This window comes from Mesoplodon bidens (assembly GCF_964165515.1).
Source record: "Mesoplodon bidens genome assembly, chromosome: 3".
In the NCBI taxonomy this organism is placed as follows: domain Eukaryota; kingdom Metazoa; phylum Chordata; class Mammalia; order Artiodactyla; family Ziphiidae; genus Mesoplodon; species Mesoplodon bidens.
Window position 1 is genome coordinate 100,835,318 of NC_138178.1, and position 20,433 is coordinate 100,855,750.

Sequence of the window (20,433 nt, forward strand, 5' to 3'; positions counted from 1 at the left end):
GCTTTTCCTTGGGTTTTCCTCTTTCTGTAAGTTATGGCACAGGGAAAATGACTGGTCTCACAGTGCCTGGTTGTCTACACTGAGTCGGACGTAATTGTCTTTTATCTCTGCACACAATAGTCTGTGAAAACTATCAACCTCTCAACCTGCATGATGGGAAACAAATGGCCCTTAATGGCCAAGAGTGTCTTGAACCTTGGCCTGTTTCATGCGTGTTATCTCATTATATTCTCATAAGAACTCTATGAGCTTGGTCCTGCCATTACTGCTTTTTATTTAGGTGAGGGTGGGTAAAGTCATACAAATATTAAGTGGCTGAGCCAGAATTTGAAACCAGGGGTGTCAGACCTGCTGGCCTCATGCTATCCTGTCTCCTACCCCAACCATCTACAGGCAGACCTCAGAGATGTTGCAGGTTCGGTTCCAGACCGCTGCAGTAAAGCAAGTATCACAATAAAGTGAGTCACAAAAATGTTTTGGTTTCCCAGTGCAAACGTCAGTTATGTTTACACAGTATACTATAGTCTTTTATGTGTGGAATAGCACTATGTCTAAAACGATTTCTCTGCAGCCGGCAGTGCTGTTTGATAGCATTTTACCCAGAGTAGAACTGTTTTCAAAACTGGAGTCAATCCTCTGAAACCACACTGCTACTTTGTCAACTAAGTTTGTGTCATACTGTAAATCCTTTGTTATCATTTCAACAGTCTTCACAGCATCTTCACCGGGAGTAGACTCCATCTCAAGAAACCACTTTCTTTGCTCATCCAGAAGAAGAAAACTTTAACTCTTCATCTGTTCAACTTTTATCATGAGATTGCAGCCATTCAGTCACATCTTCAGGCTCCACTTCTAATTCTAGTTCTCCTGCTAGAATTTCCACCACATCTGCAGTGACTTCCTCTACTGAAGTCTTGAAACCCTCAAAGTCATCCATGAGGTTGGAATCAACTCTTCCAAACTCCTGCTCATGTTGACATTTTGTCCTTTTACCACGAGTCACCATGTTCTTTATGGCATCTAGAATGGTGAATCCTTTCCAGAGGGTTTTCAACTGACTATGCCCAGATCCATCAGAGGAATCACTATCTATGGCAGCTATAACCTTACGAAATCTATTTCTTAAATGGTAAGACTTGCAAGTTGAAATTACTCCTTGATCCATGGGCTGCAGAATGGATGCTGTGTTAGAGGTATGAAAACAACATGAATCTCATTGTACATCTCCATCAGAGCTCTTGGGTGACCAGGCGCACTGTTTATGAACAGTAATATTTTGAAAGAAATCTTTTTTTCTGAGGGTAGGTCTCAAAAGTGGGCTTCAAATATTCATTAAACCATGTTAGAAACAGATGTGCGATCATCAGGGCTTCGTTGTTCCACTCACAGAGCACAAGTAGAGCAGAATTAGCACAATTCTTAAGGGCCCTAGGAGTTGGGGAATGGTAAATAAGCACTGGCTTCAAATTAAAGTCATCAACTGTATTAGCCCTTAACAAGAGAGTCAGCTTGTCCATTGAAGTTTTTTTTTTTTTCCCCATTGACTTCTCTCTAGCTATGAAAGTCCTAGATGGCATCTTCTTCAAATAGAAGGCTGTTCTGTGTACACTGAAAATCTGTTAGTTAGTGAAGCCACCTTCATTCATTATCTTAGCTAGGTCTTCTGGATAACTTGCTGCAGCTTCTACATCAGCACATGCTACTCACCTTGCAATTTTATGTTATAGAGATGGCTTCTTTCCTCATGAACCAACCCCTACTAGCTTCAAAGTTTTCTTCTGTAGCAGCCTCCTCACCTCTCTGATTTCCTAGAATTGAAAAGAGTTAGGTCTTTGCTCTGGATTAGGCTTTGGTTTAAGGGAATGTTGAGGCTGGTTTGATCTTCTATCCAGACCACTAAAACTTTCTCCCTATCAGCAATAAGGCTGTTTCACATTCTTATCATCTGTGTGTTCACTGGAGCAGCACTTTCAATTTCCTTCAAGAAATTTTCCTTTGCATTTATAACTTGGCTGTTTGGTGCAAGAGGCCTAGCTTTGGGCCGATCTCGGCTTTCAACAAGCCTTCCTCACTAAGCTTAATCATTCCTAGCTTTTGAGTTAGAGAGACTCTTCCTCTCACCTGAACACTCACAGGATATTGTGGGGTCACTAACTGGCCTAATTTCAATATTGCTGTGTCTCAGGGAATAGGGAAGCCAGAGGAGAGGGAGAGAGAAGAGGAAGAGCTAGTTGGAGCAGTGAGAACACACACACATTTACTGATTAAGTTCATGTCTTATATGGGCATGGTTCATGGTGCCCCAAACAGTTGCACTAGTAACATACAAAATCACTGATCAAAGATCACCACAAGAAATACAATAATAATGAAAAAGTTTGAAATATTGTGGAAACTACCAAAATGTGACACAGAGACATGAAGGGAGCAAATGCTGTTGGAAAAATGGCGCCAATAGACTTGCATGCCCCACAAACCTTCAATGTGCAAAAAGCACAATATCTGCAAAGCACAATAAAGAGAAGTGTAAAACAAGGTATGCTGGTGTAGGGAAGTTCTAGAAACAATGTGGAGTATCTATGAAAATGCTTTGTAAAAGGTAAGGAACAAGACAATGAAAGCTAAAACTCACCCATCCCAAAGCTTCATTTTGAATGGAGAAACAGAAGGCCAGGGGAGGTGAGGTGGAGGTTAGGTTATTAAGTGGCACAGAGGGGACATCAACCAGGGCTGCTGATCCCTGGGTCGGTGAGGGGAGCGGGGGGGTCACTGATCTTTCCATGGTTACCTAAAAAGTAGAGTCCACGACCTCTGTCCATCTAAGAGCCACCACGAGGTCCAGAAATCTGGGAAAGATAAGGACGTTGGCAAAAATTCCAATCCCCTTTACTGGGGCTAAAGAGGTCTCCCTCTAACTTCACTCATTTGGATGTCTGACACAAAAAGAATCCACTTGTGGACTGTGAGTCTTCCACAGGGTCCAAGATACACAATTTACTTGGGCAGGAAAATATTGTGACATTCACAAAACCAACCACAAATCTATTTCTGTAAAGAAAATGTTTTGACCTGACATTAGGTTTATGGTAACGTAAGTTTGAACGCTGGCTTGGCAATCAAAAGACTCAAGTTCCATGCCTGGCTGGGAGATCCTGGCCACACTGCTTCCTATCGTGGAGATCTGTTCTCTCTACTACCTAGGCCTGCCCTACCCACTCCAAAGGATGGAGCTCTACACACAGGTAAGGTATCGGCATTATATTAATTTTGTTTTCTTTTTTTGAATGGGAAATATAAAAAGCATTCCAGGGCTTCCCTGGTGGTGCAGTGGTTGAGAGCCCGCCTGCCGATGCAGGGGACACGGGTTCATGCCCCAGTTCAGGAGGATCCCACATGCCGTGGAGCGGCTGGGCCCGTGAGCCATGGCTGCTGAGCCTGCGTGTCCTGAGCCTATGCTCTGCAATGGGAGAGGCCACAACAGTGAGAGGCCCACATAAGGCAAAAAAAACATTCCATTAATGGACTTGCCAAATCAGGGCTCTTTTCTATTCCTCCTACCTGATTCCTATGGCACACAGTCGCAGCTGGAAGGCTATTCTCTGGTTTCTCTGGGCAATTCTCCCCACCACTGAGTAGAATCCTTATAAAGAATAGTTGTGTTGTTTCCAAACCTGTTTATGCTAGTTGTTCTCTTCACTGTAATTACATAATTTAATCACTTGATGGTAAATTGTAGAAATACGACTGAGAAAAAGTATTATTTCTATAGATTAAAGTGGAAGAAGCCAAAATATTGCTGTTAAATACAGGTGTGGGAGACCAGTGGAGATTGGGCAGTTATAGTACCTAAGTGCAATGTGGAACTCAGGGCTGGACTCTGGAACACAAAGAGGACAGTAATGGAAATACTGATGAAGTCCAAATAAATACTAGAGTTTAGTTAACAGAAATGTATCAGTGCCAGTTTCTTAGTTTTGATGAATTTATCACTATAATTTAAGATGTTAATAATGGGGAAACTGGAGAAGGGCTATATGGAAACTCTCCATGCTATCTTTGCAACTTTTCTGTAAATCTAAAATTATACCAAAAAGAAAATGTTCATTTTTAAAAAGGTGTGGGCAAGACAGTTTTAAAAGATTGAGAACTATTATAAGTATCTAGAAAGATTTGGTGGTGATATTTTCAAGAGCCATGACTCCACTTAAAAAATATGAAAGGGAAAAAAATATGAAAGGGAAATCACAGGTGATCTCCTTATAGATGTGGCATATGTAGGAAGACCCACAAAACTTTATTGAACAGATCTGTAATTCAAGAAGAGGCCTCAGCCCTGCATCAATAGACAAATGATGCTATATTTAGCTTGTTTTAAATGAAAGGTTAAGGGATGCAAGTATCATTTTCTGTGATTCCTGATTTGGGCCATCTTTTCTCCATTAATTAACCACATTGGATAAGAGTTCTACTCTATAAAGCTTACTTCTAGATGGTATCGATGCTAGAATTTTTGAGGCATGGATTAAGGTGAGAGCAGATCCTTGAGAGCCATTTAGACAGAGAATACCTGAGACCTCAACCTGATATAATTTTACAGTTGACTTTTATATCCTATAAATGGTCAGAAGTCCAGGGACTTTTAGCTGTCTTAATGAAGTCTAGGGAAGAACTTAATAACCCTTACTGAATAAGGAGAACAGCAGAATGCACTGAAATAGCATAGTAATACTCATTATCTTAGAAACTCCGAGTTGGAATGTACTTTCAAAATCATGTAGCATAAACCCTTTCTAACGGCACCTATCCTACCCATTTATCATAACAGTCTTCCAGTTGGAAGTGTGTGAGGGACCCACTACCTCATCAGTTCTCCCTTTGAGTAGCTTTAAAATGTTTCCCTAAAGCTTCTGCCTTTTTATGACTATTTGACATCTTTGCCCTTAAAGAAATCATCTAATTCCTCTCTTACAGCAAGGTCAGCAATTAACTGAGTGAGCTGAATCTTTTCTACCATTCATTCATTTGCTCATTCGCCCACTCAACAATTATTGGCTGAGCAACAACTATATGGTAGGTACTGATCATCACAGTAGATATAAACACCAAAAAGGCCTCTTCTACTTACAAAGAAATAGAAGATAATAAATTGGGCGCTATAACAGAGAGGGACTATTCAAAGTGGCTGCTGTAGTTTGGGTGGTCAGTGAAGGCCCACGCGTGGGAACCTTCAGAGGAAGGGCATTCTAGGCAGAAGGAATAGCTACTGCAAAGGTCCTAAAGCAGAGACAAGCTTATTGGGCTCGAACACAAAGAAAGCCTGTGAGGCTGGAGTTTAGTGGGCAGGCAGGGATGGGGTGGCATGAAATGAGACAGGAGAGGTAGAGGTGGTTGAATCTTGGAGAAACTTGTGAGGCACAGCTACAAGTTTTGAGGCTGGATTTTATTCCAAGAGCAACGGCTATGAAAAAACAAAATGGCCTGACCCGTCTGGTGTTCGGAGGCTGGATTAAAGGGAGGGCAGGCGTGGAAGCAGGGAAACCTGTTAGGAATCTGTTAGTCTGGCCCATGTGAGAGAAGGGGGTAGAGTTTGGACTAGAAATGTGGTGTGGAGACAGAGAGCATTAAACGGATTCAAGGCACGTTTTGAAGGAAGAGTCAACTGGATTTGCTCGTGGACTGGATATTGGATATGAGGGCATGAAAGGAACCAGGAATAAGCATTATATATCTTGCTTATATGCTGGGGACTTCCTTCATAGAATCCTGATTAATGCTCTCAAGCAACCAGTGTGGAAGGCTGGGATACCCTCCTCCTTACACAAGGATACGGAGATGGGGAGGGATGAAGCCAGCCAAGGATTACACAGCTTGTGAAGCAAGGATTTGAATTCAGGACTTGTGACACAGACTTTTCCATGAGGCTAGCTTTTCTTTCAATGTTTTGTTTCTTGTCCAAGAAAAAAATAATAAATTCTATTAACTGTGTTGACTTATAAATAAAGGGTAGAAACAGAGTGAAAACTGAGAAGAAGAAACCAGGACAACATAACTCATGCTTCCCACCTAGAGATGTCACAATCAAAGGACAACACAAACGTCTTCCATTAATTAAACGGATGAATCAGGTTTCGGTTTCCACATCCTCTCTCCTTTCCGCAGAACTTGTCTTTGAAGGCATTTCATTTGGGAAATGTGTGACCTTTACCCACGGTGCTGCACTTAATTGAATGCTTTGCATCAAAAGTCGCTACGCTGATCAACATCTTACACCCACTGCCCTTCTGAAATCCTTACCCCAGTTCCTGGGTCTGTTTGGTTGAAATCATTTTACAAAAATAAATCATATCAAAGTTTTTCTTTTATTATTTCGAACACTTTGCTTGCAAAACTAAATATTTTTAACACCATGGCAACACGGCCAGGACTCTGGCTAATGTATCCAGGGCCGTACCAGAGTTCAGACTTAGCAAACTCCTGCTGCAGACAAATGGGCTTTAAAGGAGAAAGAGCTAATAAATTAGGCATGGTCAATAATCGTTCCAGTCGTGTCTTCTGGAGCTTCCTAAAGAGTGATAAATTAGCCAGGCTTGTCCTAATGGATCAATTCCCCCCTCTCCCTTCTAGGACACACCAGCGCGAACTGAGCAAACTGCAAACTGCACGGCTTCTCAATGAGTTCAGATAGTACCTCCCACACCTTCCCAAGTACTTGCTCATCCGTCTGCTTGCCTGACCCTTCCGATTTCACTGAGTTGGGCAGGCTGGGATGATCAGCTCCGCTTTTTTCCAGCGGAGGCTCACAGAAGTTAAGTGATTTTTGTCAAAGTTGCACGGCTGATCACGTGGTTAGGAAGAGGCAGAACTACATTTTTCAACTGCATCTCCTAAATCCCGGCCAGGACTACCGGCCAGAGACCAGTACACATCAGCCTCTGCTGTGGAAATTTAACTCAACTATCACTTACAAATGTTTTGGTTTATTGTTATTTTTTGGTTTTGGTTTTGTATGTTTATCGAAGTTACACATGCACGTAGTTAAAAGAATAAATGTATTCTACGCATTCTATGAACCAACAGCCCAACAACTTCACCCAATTCTTCCTTCCCAGAGGCAACCATTTATACCAATTTTACCTGCTGAATCCAGAACTTAATTGCATGTCTCTAACAAGCTTCGATCGGCACCTTTTGATTTTTCTCTTTACACCCTAAAAATGATGGCGCTCTTCCCTCCCCTCACACCCACCATACATGAGCTGCCTCTCAACATAGCACTACCATGACTTGCTTAGACCAGTACTCAGTGTTGCCATTATTATGACTTGGCAAAAACAACTCCAGCCCCAGCTGACATATGTCAATTTTGATTAGCCTGTCCTAAATGTCCCACCCGCCCCTGCAAACTCCCTCACCTTCAGAATGAATGATTTTTTCCCCCTAATTTGCTGTTTTCTATGTACTTATTACTAAAGGAATGCCAAACTTGTTGCTAGCTGTGTAAATCTTGTCAAAACATTCAGATATAGCAGACGCGTTAACTGTATATTCCTCAAGAATCTTCACCACGATTCTTTTGATCTAATTAATCTGGAATGTTTGCTCTCCATGCCTGGCTGGCATCTTGGGCTCTCTGCCTATCCTGGAGGATCCCTTCACTTCTCTTCTCTGTTGGATTTTCCATTTCCTGTCACCGTCGCATTCCTAATTCATGGTAATGCACATTCTCTAGTAGCATCCTGAAGATGGATGCGTGGGAAATATGTTTTTCTTTTAGAATTTACATGTCTGAAAGCATTTTTATTCTGCCCTCATATTGGATAGATAATTTGGTGAATATAAGATTCTGGATTGGGAATAATTTTCCATCAGAATTCTATTTCTAGCTTCTAGCATTGCCGTTGTAAAGTCTGAAGCCATTCTTCTCCCTGATTCTCTGAGTCATTTGCTCCCACATCCCACTCTCTACCTCCTCCCCTTCTAGAAGTATGTAAGCTTTCTTTCTATCCTGAGGATTCTGAAATGTTCATACAGTGGTATGGATCTGTGCTAACATCTCTTTGGGCCTTTTAAAATTAGGAACTTGTATCCATCATTTGGGGAAATTTTCAAAAATGATTTCATTGATTTACTTATGAATATATACGAATGTTTATGGATATATATATGGATTTTATGTATAAATCTGTGGTGTGTATGGATATTGTGGTAAAAACTGGCTTGCTTCTCACCTTTCTCCACTCCTGGGTTAGGATTCAGCTGTCTTGTTTGGCTAATTCATTTACCACTTGTCCATCTACTTTTTTAGCTTCAGAAATTTTGTGGTTATGGTTTTCTCTCTCATTCTGTGCTCTTGAGTTTATGTTTTAAAAGAACTCTCTATACTATTATTTTAGTCATTTTCAAGAGGAACTGAATTCCAATGTGAGTGTTCAATCCAAATGAATGTTCAGTTGGCCATCTTTCCTCAGAAGTCCTCCAAAAGTTTTCCAGTCTTTCTTTGCTCCTTACTACAGCCATATTGCCTATGGACCACGCTTAAATGAGTAATAAATATTCACTCTCATGATGAGATCTAGTTTTCTCTTTTTCTCTTAAAGAATATTATATGGAGAGAAAGCCATTTGATAATGCTTGGTGGCAGAAGTCATTTATCCTGCAGAGTCAGGGCTGGTCCCAAACACAGAAGCAACAGTCTGCTTTGCTGTGTGAGTTGACAAGTCCTGGAAGTTCCCTCACCTTCTCATCTATGTGAGAACCCTGCTCCATGCAATGTCCACAAGTGGAAGAGACAGTAATGGAGTCCAAACCACACAGTGCCTTGGGATGGCCCTGTAGTACCCTGTTATTCGTCCGGCTAACCACATCAGACTTGTCTGCTTATCTTCTAGGTCGTGAAGGGATAAAACATAGGCTAGGTAATTAACTGCCAAAGAGAGACAGAGAGTGTCAGAGGAACTGAAAGAGACTGAGAAACCAAAAGAGACAGGGAGGAGACAGGAGGATAGAAATTACAACAGGTAGATGAGTTGAGTGGTTAGGAGTAGAGATAAGAAAAAGCCTAAATTCAAACTTCAAGCTTTACCACTTCGATCGTATTGTCAGTGCCTACAAACAGTAAAAGAAAGAATGGTACAGTGAAAAGTGTATAAGCTTTGTAATCAGATAAACCTGCTTCAGATCTCACTCCTGTCATCAGTAGCAAAGCTGCTTTAACTTCCTTACTGTTAAAATGTAGGTAGGACTTACATCAAAGCAGTTTAAGAAACAGAAATGATGTAAGCAAATACGCTGGTATTTAGTAAGTGCCCATTAAGTGGTAACTGCTGTCGTTAGTGATGGTGGAAAAGGCCATGCACCATATCCTTGGACATGTTTACTGCACCTGTGTCCACGGTCCACCCTTGCAGGGAAAAGGACTTGATCACTGAGATTAATACTGCCAGCACATCATGGTAATAAAAAGTGAGCTAAAAACGAAAACTACAGTGACGTACCACCTCACACCGGTCAGAGTGGCTATCATTAAGAAGTCTACAAATAACAAATGCTAGAGAGGGTGTGGATAAAAGAGAACCCCCAACGTAAACTGGGGCAGCCACTATGGAAAACAATATGGAGGTTTCTCAAAAAACTAAAAATAGAGTTGCCATATGATCCAGCAATCCCATTCCTGGGCATATATCTGGACAAAACTATAATTCGAAAAGATACACACACCCCTATGTTCATAGCAGCACTCTTTACAATAGCCAAGACATGGAAGCAACCTAAATGTCCACCGACAGGTGAATGGATAAAGAAAATGTGGTGTGTGTATATATATACATATATACAATGGAATATTACTCAGCCATAAAAAGAATGAAATAACGCCATTTGTAGCAACACGGATGGACCCAGAGATTAATATAGTAAGCAAAGTAAGTCAGTAAGAGAAAGACAAATACCATATGATATCACTCACGTGTGGAATCTAAAGTATGACACAAATGAACATATCTATGAAACAGAAACAGACACACAGACATAGAGAACAGACTTGCGGTTGCCAAGGGGAAGGGGGAGGTGGGTGGGGCAGGGAAGGGTTGGGAGTTTGGGATTAGCAGAGGCAAACTATTATATATAGGATGGATAAAAAACAAGGCCCTACTGTATAGCACAGGGAACTATATTCAATATCCTGTGATAAATCACAACGGAAAAGAATATGAAAAAGAATATATATATGTATAACTGAATGAATTTGTTGTACAGCAGAAATTAACACAACATTGTAAATCAACTATACTTCAATAAAGTTAAAAAAAATAGCTAACTTTTAGCTGGTTTTATTATTGCTTTTAAATTCTGTATAGAAATGCCAGATAAAAGATGGGACACCAAGTTAAGTGTGAATTTGACATAAACAAGGAATATTTTTTTTTGTATAAGCATGTCCTATGCATTATTTAAAACACAGTTTTAAAAAGTCTCGTTTGTCTGAAATTCAGATTTAACTGGGCCTCCTGGATTTTATTTACTAGATCTGACAATGCTAAGGGCACCCCCATATAGCATGCACTGGGGGTGGAATACTCCACTAAAGGCCCCTTCCCCCCACTGCTTGGTACTTCCCAACTGTGTCTACTGCAAATTCAAAGGAATAGCCACTACAGGCCTTCTTTAAATGGTCTCTTTTGCTTCCTGAGGTAATATCAATAGGCCATCACTTTTCTTAAGTTCTGTTTGGGGCTCAACAGTACTGACTGACTAAATCTGCAGAAGGGCATACTTTCATCCAAGTGGTGGACAGATCCAGACCGGGGAGGCACCAACATGGCTGTGAGGGAGACAGTACAAGAGGGTGGTGGCGCGGTGTGAACTTGCATTAAAGACCTGGGCAGTGGAGCCTGGACAGGACCCCTCCTCCTCCCCGCAGTGGAACAAACTTGAATACTCATTAGTAGACCAGCAATACCAGTTATTAGCATTCCTCCTCACTTCTCACAGTCAACTCTTGATTAACTACAGTAATAGGAAGCGGGAAGGATACCACACATAATCCCAAATCAAGGGCAAGATGAAGTGCGAGTTCTGCTAGCCAGCCCTCTGCCCTCCCTCCATCGCTGGAGATACCAACACTCCTGTAGGCAGCTTCTCTTCCCAACGCCATCAGCGCTCAGAGTCCCAAACCCACCTCACCCTTCATCACCTCACTAATACTATTGCATCAATGTATTTGCCCAGACACTTAATTTGTTCATTAAGTACCTAAAGAAGAGGACTGTTTCCACCTTGCAGAAGAAACAGTAGGTAGTCTACTGCTTATCATGCAGTTTCAAATAGGAAAGGTTTTCCAACATGTAAATAGCATAGCTGACTCATACTGATTAATGTGAAAACTAATGCATTAATTTTTTAAAGACTATCACTATTCCGTGACCTCCCTAATCTAGCAACCTACAGTTGAGAGTTGACTATAACTTATGTTTTTGAACTTAGTTTTAATTGTATGATTTCATATGCATATCCAAATCATTGAACTATTGCCACCACACCAGCCCCTGCCCAGGGCCATGAGAAACCACCACGTAAAAATGTTCTCATTTCCTGTTTTTATATGTGTAGGTATATGGCTCCCTCCCTAATTCCTCCTCTTTCAGCTGCATTATATTGGTATTGACTGTGTGCCTCTAAATAAGATAAATGTTCATTTTTCTGTGGGCTTTTAGAAAGGAGTGGAGTTAAATGAATGAGTTCAGTCTGCCATGTTCATCTGGAAGACATACTGAGTACAGTTTTAAAAAATCTACCAAAAAAACCCTCCCCTATCTCTTTCTTGAACTGTTACTTTCATGTATGTATCTTGCAACTTAGATTTGAAGGTAGAATATTTAGGTACAAAAGAGGTTCATTTGGATCCTTCTGGGCTAATCTGGTCAGTCCACTAAAATAAGGACGTGGGGACCGACTATGCCTAAAGAGGTGACGGGTGTACTTCAATGTCGAGTTAGAGATGTTACTACTATTCAGACTTAGAATGAACAGTTCAACGTTTATTGGATGCCAGGACTGTGCATTTCACATAGCATCTCATTTATAGAAGGCTTATAAGAGTTAACATTGCAGAATAAACATTTGAAGGATAAACATTTATGGAGTGATAACAGATATCAGAAAAGTCAACAGAGACTCCTCGTCTTTCCAAAACTGTGTAAGTGTATTCTCAAATATTTCTAAATGGTACATAAGAAAGGACATGTTCGAATATATAGTCTTAAATATTTAGAGAAAAGAACATCATCAGAATTACCTTAAAACACACACACACACACACACACACACACACACACACACACTTGCATCTCTGCCAACATTCTCAAAGAAGTTTGATTATCTTACACTGAGGGTTAACTACTGATTACATTTTCCCAATTCATATATGCAATAACAGGGCCAATAATGCATCATTTTCAAGGCAAGATTTAGTACACAGCTAGCTGATTAAATATCCTACCCTTAATGACACAGGATACTAAATAAGTCTCGTTAGCTACTAAGGGCAATTTATTTTAATCTTTAAACTTTTCACAATAGGCTGACTTCTCAACACCTATCTGAAGAGTTCCTGTCATTTCCAACAAAAAAATTCCACTTTCCTGCTTGGAAACCCAGAAAGAATTTTTCATAATGAAATACAGTCACAGGATCATGTTATACAAATGTGGATTTGGGAGCAGTGTTACTAGAGTAATTGTAACACTAAAGTTGTTCATTTTGGCTTTCAAGCCTCAAGACATCAGAGAGAATGTGACCTATTCTACTGCATTTGTTTACGTGGATAACAAACCCAGTTAGGACAATGCAGCCAGGGAGTATGAAGAGAACTATTATAGAGCAAAGACCATACCTATTCATCACAGTTACTCCTATTAAGGTCACCCAGGAATGACCATTTAACCAACAACTGTTCTTTATATTAAAAATCAACCGTAATATCAACATGCCTTCTTCTTAAACAATATTTTACAGAATGCATATTCTACAACAACATACTACGTAAAGTATATTCAGTGCAAGAAAAAAAGACAATGTTTCATGTTTTGAGAAATCCTGGTTTAAACACGGTTAAACCGTTTTGTTGTTTTTTACTACAGGACTTCCCAGAGCCTTTAATAAGCTCATATGCACTGTGTCCCTGTGATTTGTTTTTAGTATATAGCATTTCCAGGTTTATCAGACTACAGACTCTTTTTTCAGAGAGCACCAATTCACATTTCATGCAATACTGGTGAATATCACTAGTTGGCAAATCCTACACCTACAGCCTCGGCAATGGGGTGCACATGCGTGCATAACTGGTATTAACTGGCCCAATCAGAAAGGATGCATTGCATGCTGTGTTTGTTTCTTATTGCTATTATGACAAATTACCACAGACTTAAATGGCTTAAAACAGTACAAATATATTACCTCATAGTTCTGTATGTTAGAAGTCTGACATGGGTCTCATTGAGCTGAAATCAGGGTGTTGACAGGGCTGCATTCCCTTCTGGAGGCTCTAGGGAAAATCTGTTCCTTGCCTTTTCCAGTTTTAGAGGCTTCCGACATTCCTTGGTTCACTGCCCGCTTCCTCCATCTTCAAAGCCAGCAACACTGCATCTCTCTGATCATTCTACTGTACTATCTCCCGCTGACCACAGAGAAAGTCGTCAGCTTTTAAAGATTCATTTTAAAGATTTGCGTGATTAGATTAGGCCCACTTGGATAGTCCAGGATAATCTCCCCATCTCAGTGTCGGCAAAGTCCCTTTTTGCCATGTAAGGTAACATATTCACAGATGCCAGGGGTCAGGGGTCGGAGATCTTTGGGAGCCATTACTCTGCCTACCACACATGAGCTGGTAAGACTACCTTCAAAGTTCTGGCTAGCAAACAAGGTCAAAGAATGAGAAAGGGAGCAGCTGTTGCTGTTATTTGCTCTCAGATATTACTTATAGCATCAAAGCATCAAGGAAATCCAAATTATTGTCTGCTTAAGGGATGCAGAATAGTAAACAAGATATGGAACACATTCCTAAGCACCAAGGGCTTGGTATGTAGTGCTCTGGAAATTAGCTTCTCCACAAACACAGCCAGCTGGCCCCTCAACAATATGGGCCTGATTCTACAAGGTGTCTGTTTTCCAGTAAAAGGTATATACCCCTAATCAGCTTTATGGAAGCTTTCCTTACTGAGGGACTGTGCATTCATTACCTCCTATGATGTTGGTGTTATAACTGCCCTATTTTACAGGTGAGATAATACTTTTTATGGTTATGTTACTTGACAAGATCTTGCTTGCTTTCACCAAACCAGTAGAAAGTACATATCTGACTCCAAAGCCTGAGTTCTTAATCCTGTGCAGTACTATTCGCTTTGATAATCCATCTCTCTTAGGTCTCCCCACTCCCCATACCCCACACACAAACTAAGTTCTTTCCTAAGTCCCTATCTGATCTGAGGGTCTACATATATGGGCTCTAGGCATGTGTGTGTGCACACCCTTGCACTCATGCGCACACATTCACGAACTCTTTCTGTCATTTGTATCCTCACGAGGCTTTATGGCTTGAATAGGCATCTCTCTGTTGTGATCTCTGATCAGATACGGAGACTTCTGGTCCAGCAACAGGGCAAGCTGTGAGTACATGCCTTAGAGTCATATCTAGTTTCAAAATGAGGCTAGGTCATCATCTGTGAGGTAACTTGGCAGGTCACCTGAGCACCAGCTTCCTCCTCTTGTAAGAGCTGTATAGCAATATCTGCCTCACAGGGTCATTGTAAGGATTTAAAGAGATGGTCTGTGTAAAGCACCTGATAATAATCACGCAATAAATTGTAGCAGATACAATTATCCTCAATTCCTTGCTATGTTTATCTACATAAAAGTGCCGTTGGAAGTTCTGGTCTCTAGGAAAGATGCTCATTGACAACCTCTACTGCTGTTAGTGACATCTATACAGCCAACAACCATCGTTTAATTCCCACCTGATTGTTAAGGTGTGGTCCTTGCTACCCCAAATGATTTTCTTTTAAAGGGCTATGCCTGCCTGGAGAACTAGGGCCTGAGCCTTCTTGAAATTTGCTAATCGCATCTGGTTTAGCTTTAGACATTTTCTGGGGTTTTGCCAGCAGCCACGACACTTTAATGGCTACAATAAACCTCAAAGCCTCATCAAATCTTTGCTGTATGTGTGAAAATTATGTCCACTTCAATTAAACATTCCATCTCAGCTCACACCCAGGCCTTGTGGAAACGGAGCTGAAGACTGAACGGGGAAGTGAGATGAAACGGGCCGCCACGACTCTGGCCATCTCGCCAGATGGGATTTGGAAGGACAAGAAATTCATTAGAGAACCCATGGTCTGTATTTTCTTTAAATATTTACTAGGTACCTTTCATGTATTAAAAACACGGGCATCTCTAAAGATTAGCAGGGCATTTTTTTGTTTAAATATTCAATGTGTGTGGGACAGCGCCGGTTTCCTCATTTGCCTTGGTGGTACACTTCACGTCTTTGTGGTGACGTCCCACGCAAAGAAGAAAAATAACTGAGGTAGCGTTCAGTCTTCCTTCATAAGGCAGCTCCTTCAGCTTCAGAAGGTCTTGTATTTCCTTAAAATTGACTGGGGGAAGTGTCAGTTGAGTACTCAGAGATCTGGAATGACACCATGCTCCCTAGAGAAAATAACGTACATCCAGTGCAGAGGTTTGGGGGCACCCCTGCCTCTACACGGTCCTTTGAATTCACTCTTCTTATCCCTTTGTTATTTATCATCAAACACACAGGGATAGCAAAGGGAGTGGGCTGAGCCAGGAGGCCTGAGAAAGGCAGCCGTGGAGGGAAGGCAGGCGAAGAGGAAAGATCCAACATAGATCAGGTTTCTGCTCGAAAGACCATACGAGAGGGTCTCACAAGGACCAAGAGACGAGAGAGGATGGGCATTCAGGGATGGCGGCCAGGGACCGGACAAGCACAGGTCTTCTCTGCTACTGCAAAAGCCACCCTGAGGACTGGCCTGGCCCGAATTCTGCCACTGGAGAGGGGGAGAAAAAAACTGCGACATGATGCTACTCCGCTTTCTTAGAATAAAAATCAAGCTCCGCAACTCAGTCAAGGATAAAACTGCCCCTTTTTGAGGAGAGGGAAAAGAATGATCACGAGTTCACGTATCACATTCCTGAACGAAGCATTCATTTAAATTCACGCTCTCGACCACATCGACAGGAGGGGAAAAAAAACCCTGCATGTTCCTTTAAAAATAATTTACAAGGTAAAAATATTCACTTGTAACCACTATCCTTATTTAAGCAAGTTCTATGCCCAAAGTAAAAATAAATGGCTCTCCCTGCCACCGGGAGCAGATCTTTCCCACTTTACTTCCATTTCCAAGCTGTCCTCTAAGACTTAGATTTCTGAGCACTCTTTCACAATAAACATTTTTAAAATGTTTATTTTATGTCTTGGTGTAAAAATATTCCTGGTGCAAGCTCTTCATTTCCTCAAGCTCTGCTTTTGGCGTGCTGGGCTCCATTTCCACATTAACACGCTCCCTAAATCCTCCACAGAGCTCTTCAATTGGAGTTATACAAGCTCCAAGGCAAGTATTTATATTCTTGGACAAGGAGATGTCTCCACAGTGAAAACACAAGACTCTAGAAATGCCAAAGGAAAATTCCTGCCCAACAGAGACATATTTTCACCTTTTAAAAAAGCCAAAAAGGGCTTTCAGCATTTTGCTTTGGATAATTAAAAATGTAAATTAAACTAAAACAGACTGTTTACTACGGGTCTTACCATCATTAATAGACTCATATACATAAACGAAATATATAGGGATGTGTGTGTGTGGGGGGGTGTGCGCGCCACAGGGAGAGCAAGAGCAAGAGTGAGAGACAGAAAGATAAGGCAGCACATAGTAAACTAGCTTAGAAAATGCAGTGCATGAGATTTTCTAATCAGACCCGATCTGCCTCTCACTGGCTGTGCGAATATAGCTTCGCAAAGCCTCATTTTTCTCATCTATAAAATGGAGTTAGTGTAGTTCCTGCTTATTTGGGTCATTAGAAGAACTGTATGAGAACACAGTAAGAATTCAAAAAAAGGGTTATTATTTTTATTAAAATTATATCTATTACATGTTGGAAAATGTAGATATAACTATATATATATGTATTATATAATAAGCACTAATTTACACTAATGAAAGAGAGAGATGTGTAAATACACTGCCTCCAAATTGTGCACAGAGATGGAAAGTGTCCTGAGGTAGTGTACCATAACTGAACTCTCACCATTCCATTCCCCGAGCCATACAGAAATCATCCCCTTAAATCATTTTTTAAAATCCTATGTATTATCATAACAACAGAACAGTGTGCCTGTTACCTTCTAGTTGCCTCTTCAGTTTTCTCAAATCTTTTATAAGGTCTTCAAATTTGACTTGGGAGGCCAGAAAGAAATCTTGTGGTTCGGGCAGGGGGAAAACACTCTTTTCTGTTCCTGCTTCCTAGAATATATGGTAAACAAAAGTACATTATACTTCCCAATTGTCACTTTCAGTTGAAATTCAAAGCATCTTTTTTCGGATGGTTGGATAAGAATCATAGCAATGCTCCCCTGCTATTCCTAACTCTGGACTTGTTGCTTTGAAGTGCTTGCGTGTCTTTCACGCTATCATTTTGGTCTTATTGGCACTGAGGTTGGCTATGGCTGTAGCTATGGCATGGGCTGGGCTCTATTTTGCCTCTTGAATCAAAGAGAAAATGGTCAGGTATGTCCTAATCGTAGACCCTCTACGCCCATGGAAAATGGCACAGGGAGAACACGTGAAAGTACTTAACCTGAAAGTCCCTGTTGAGTTTCGCATGGGAGCAATGAGATAACTCATCTTTGGGGTATGCCAAAGGGTGTGAAGTGGAAGGTACTGGATAAGGCAGCACTGAGGTGGGAGAAACAATCACCATCACTTATGCCCTCACCTACCTTTCTCTGCAGCTTAAAGCTCGTGGGCACGCGCGCGCGCATGTGTGCGCGCACGTGCGTACGTGATCAAATTCTTCACGTTTGTAAAGATTCTCTTAATGTTGTTTGGCTTATCTTAGCAGATATTTACGAGGGCATGGTTGGGTTGGGTTTTGACAAGCTCCACAACTATACCTAATAGAGGATCTCAGCTGAGAAACATCCAGAGGGACACGAACTGTAGGCACACGGGGAGACCAGCAGAGCCTCAACTGTCTTTTCCAGTCCAGCTTGCTTTCTCCCCGAGTTGTTTAATACAAGCTTTGTGTCTTGCATGTCTCAGGCCATCTTCGCTTATTCTTCTCTCCACACAGGCTACTTTGCCAGCTTTCCTTCACATTCCATCTTCCCTACTGCCATTAGGACCAATTCCAAACTCTAAAACTGCTTTACAAGGCACTTTCTGATCTGGCCTCTGTCTCCATCTCCAGCCTGATTTCTCCCTTCCCCTATCGCTAACTCCCTCTCCTAAACTTTCATAAAATAAAGGAACAGGCCACAGTCTCTTGCTTCTAGGCTTTTGTCTACAAAACTGTCCCTTTCAAAAACTCTTCCCCAGCCCCTCCTCACACCTCCTTGTTCATACTCCTCTTTCTAGTCTCAAAACAGGTAACACTTCCTTAAAGACCTCCCTCCCCTAAGCTCAGCACCTGGGTGTTTCCAAGAGTTCCCTGCTGATTCCTGTTATCACAGCACTTTTCAACGTTAATTTAAAAATTGCCTTGTTAGCTTGTGTGTCTTCCCCACCAGACTATAAACATTTTGAAGGCAGGAACTGTGCCTTGTTCTCGGTCAAGTACACACCATCTGGCCTACCAATAGAATCTGTTTGGCACCACTAACAGAGAGCTTATAAAACGCTATTCTGGGGCTTCCCAGGTGGCGCAGTGGTTGAGAGTCCGCCTGCCGATGCAGGGGACACGGGTTCGTGCCCCGGTCTGGGAAGATCCCACATGCCGCGGAGCGGCTGGGCCCGTGAGCCATGGCCGCTGAGCCTGCGCGTCCGGAGCCTGTGCTCTGCAACGGGAGAGGCCACAACAGTGAGAGGCCCGCGTACCGCAAAAACAAACGAACAAACAAAAAAACACGCTATTCTGGGAAGTGTGCACCTTGGGCAGGAGTCATCTATCTTATCGTTCTGTTTTCTTGTGGTTTTGAGAATTCCCTGGACCCTACCCCCCTTCCTTTAAGACCTTTGGCCTCAAAGAGAAGTTAGTTTTCCTCATTTGATCAGAACAACATTTTACGTGATCAGTGTACTAGTTTTCATCTTCCTCTACTTATTTTACTGTTTTTTTAACAAACCATGGAAGCAGTACCCTCCTTTGAACGCCAAGATGGAACAACATCTAAGATGCTTGTCACGAAACTCCATAGTAATCTATGGAAGAACTCATGCATATTTCTTTCTATTTTCCAAAACTTTTTATCAGATTCAGTCCTGGCTTCATCTTTTTTTTTTTTTTTTTAAGCTAGAAAAAGAGAAAATGCTACTGAGCAAATCGGCCTGGTAGTAGCTCTTGTGAAAGCTGCTCAATTAGAGTTCACAAGACATGGCCCTAGAAGGGTTTTTTTGAACTTTACATAGACCTAGACTTGGACCAAAAACCAGGCATGAGTGGAAAGAAGCTTGGAGCAAGAGTCACCTTTCTTCCGCTAATTGCTCATCATCACTAACCACAAAAATCATCACTTATGCTCCTAAGAGGGAAGGGATCATTTACTAAATCACATAATTCTGTACTCTTGTTGAGTGAAATTCATTTTACACAGTGAAAAACTGGGAGAGCACCACACAAATGTTGACTTCTTCTTTTTCCTAAACTGGACCATCCCGTGTTTGAAATTAATCTTACTTTGAGATTCCCCTCTGTGAAGTCGATTCCACTGGGTTCAGCCCTCTTCAGTAGGAGTCAAACTCCATCGGCAAATTTCATCCTTCCTACACGGTGCATCTGTGTAGCAAGGATGGTTGAGGCAGAGACTACGAGTAAATCTGCTTATGCCAGCCTTGAATTTGAACTGTCCCCTCAAGATCCTTCAGGGTAACTCTTCTGCCACCCCGGTACCTGCCTTCAGAACTTTGGGTGCACACATATTGCCTGAAGCTCAACACACCTACCCTGCTCTACCAGAAAGTAGCTCTTGCCTCGTTGCATCTTGTTTGTTACAGATGCTACTTATTACATGCTTGTGGATATTTACAGTACGTTCAACTCAGCAAGTATTTATCAAGCACCTATATTACAAACATGAAAAAAGAGACAACAAAGAGTTCTGGACCTCAAGGAGCAATGCCGGGAAGCTAGGTAATTGCTCAGTGATATCTATATACAGGGGAATAATAAACCTGGTGGTAGATACATTGACAACAGTTAGATAAACCC

The 20,433-nt window shown here is 41.5% G+C and overlaps 1 protein-coding gene across 8 annotated transcripts in view; it reads right to left on the reverse strand.

Annotated features, from left to right (window-relative positions):
- FMN1 (formin 1) overlaps positions 1 to 20,433 on the reverse strand; it is a gene marked incomplete at its 5' end in the record, with an annotated part of 410,703 nt that overhangs the window by 133,483 nt on the left and 256,787 nt on the right. For all 8 annotated transcript variants that reach the window (XM_081226859.1, XM_081226858.1, XM_081226857.1 and 5 more), the window contains one exon: positions 17,411 to 17,531. In XM_081226859.1, the coding sequence (XP_081082985.1) occupies positions 17,411 to 17,531 (121 nt within the window). The remainder of the gene's footprint in view (positions 1 to 17,410; positions 17,532 to 20,433) is intronic.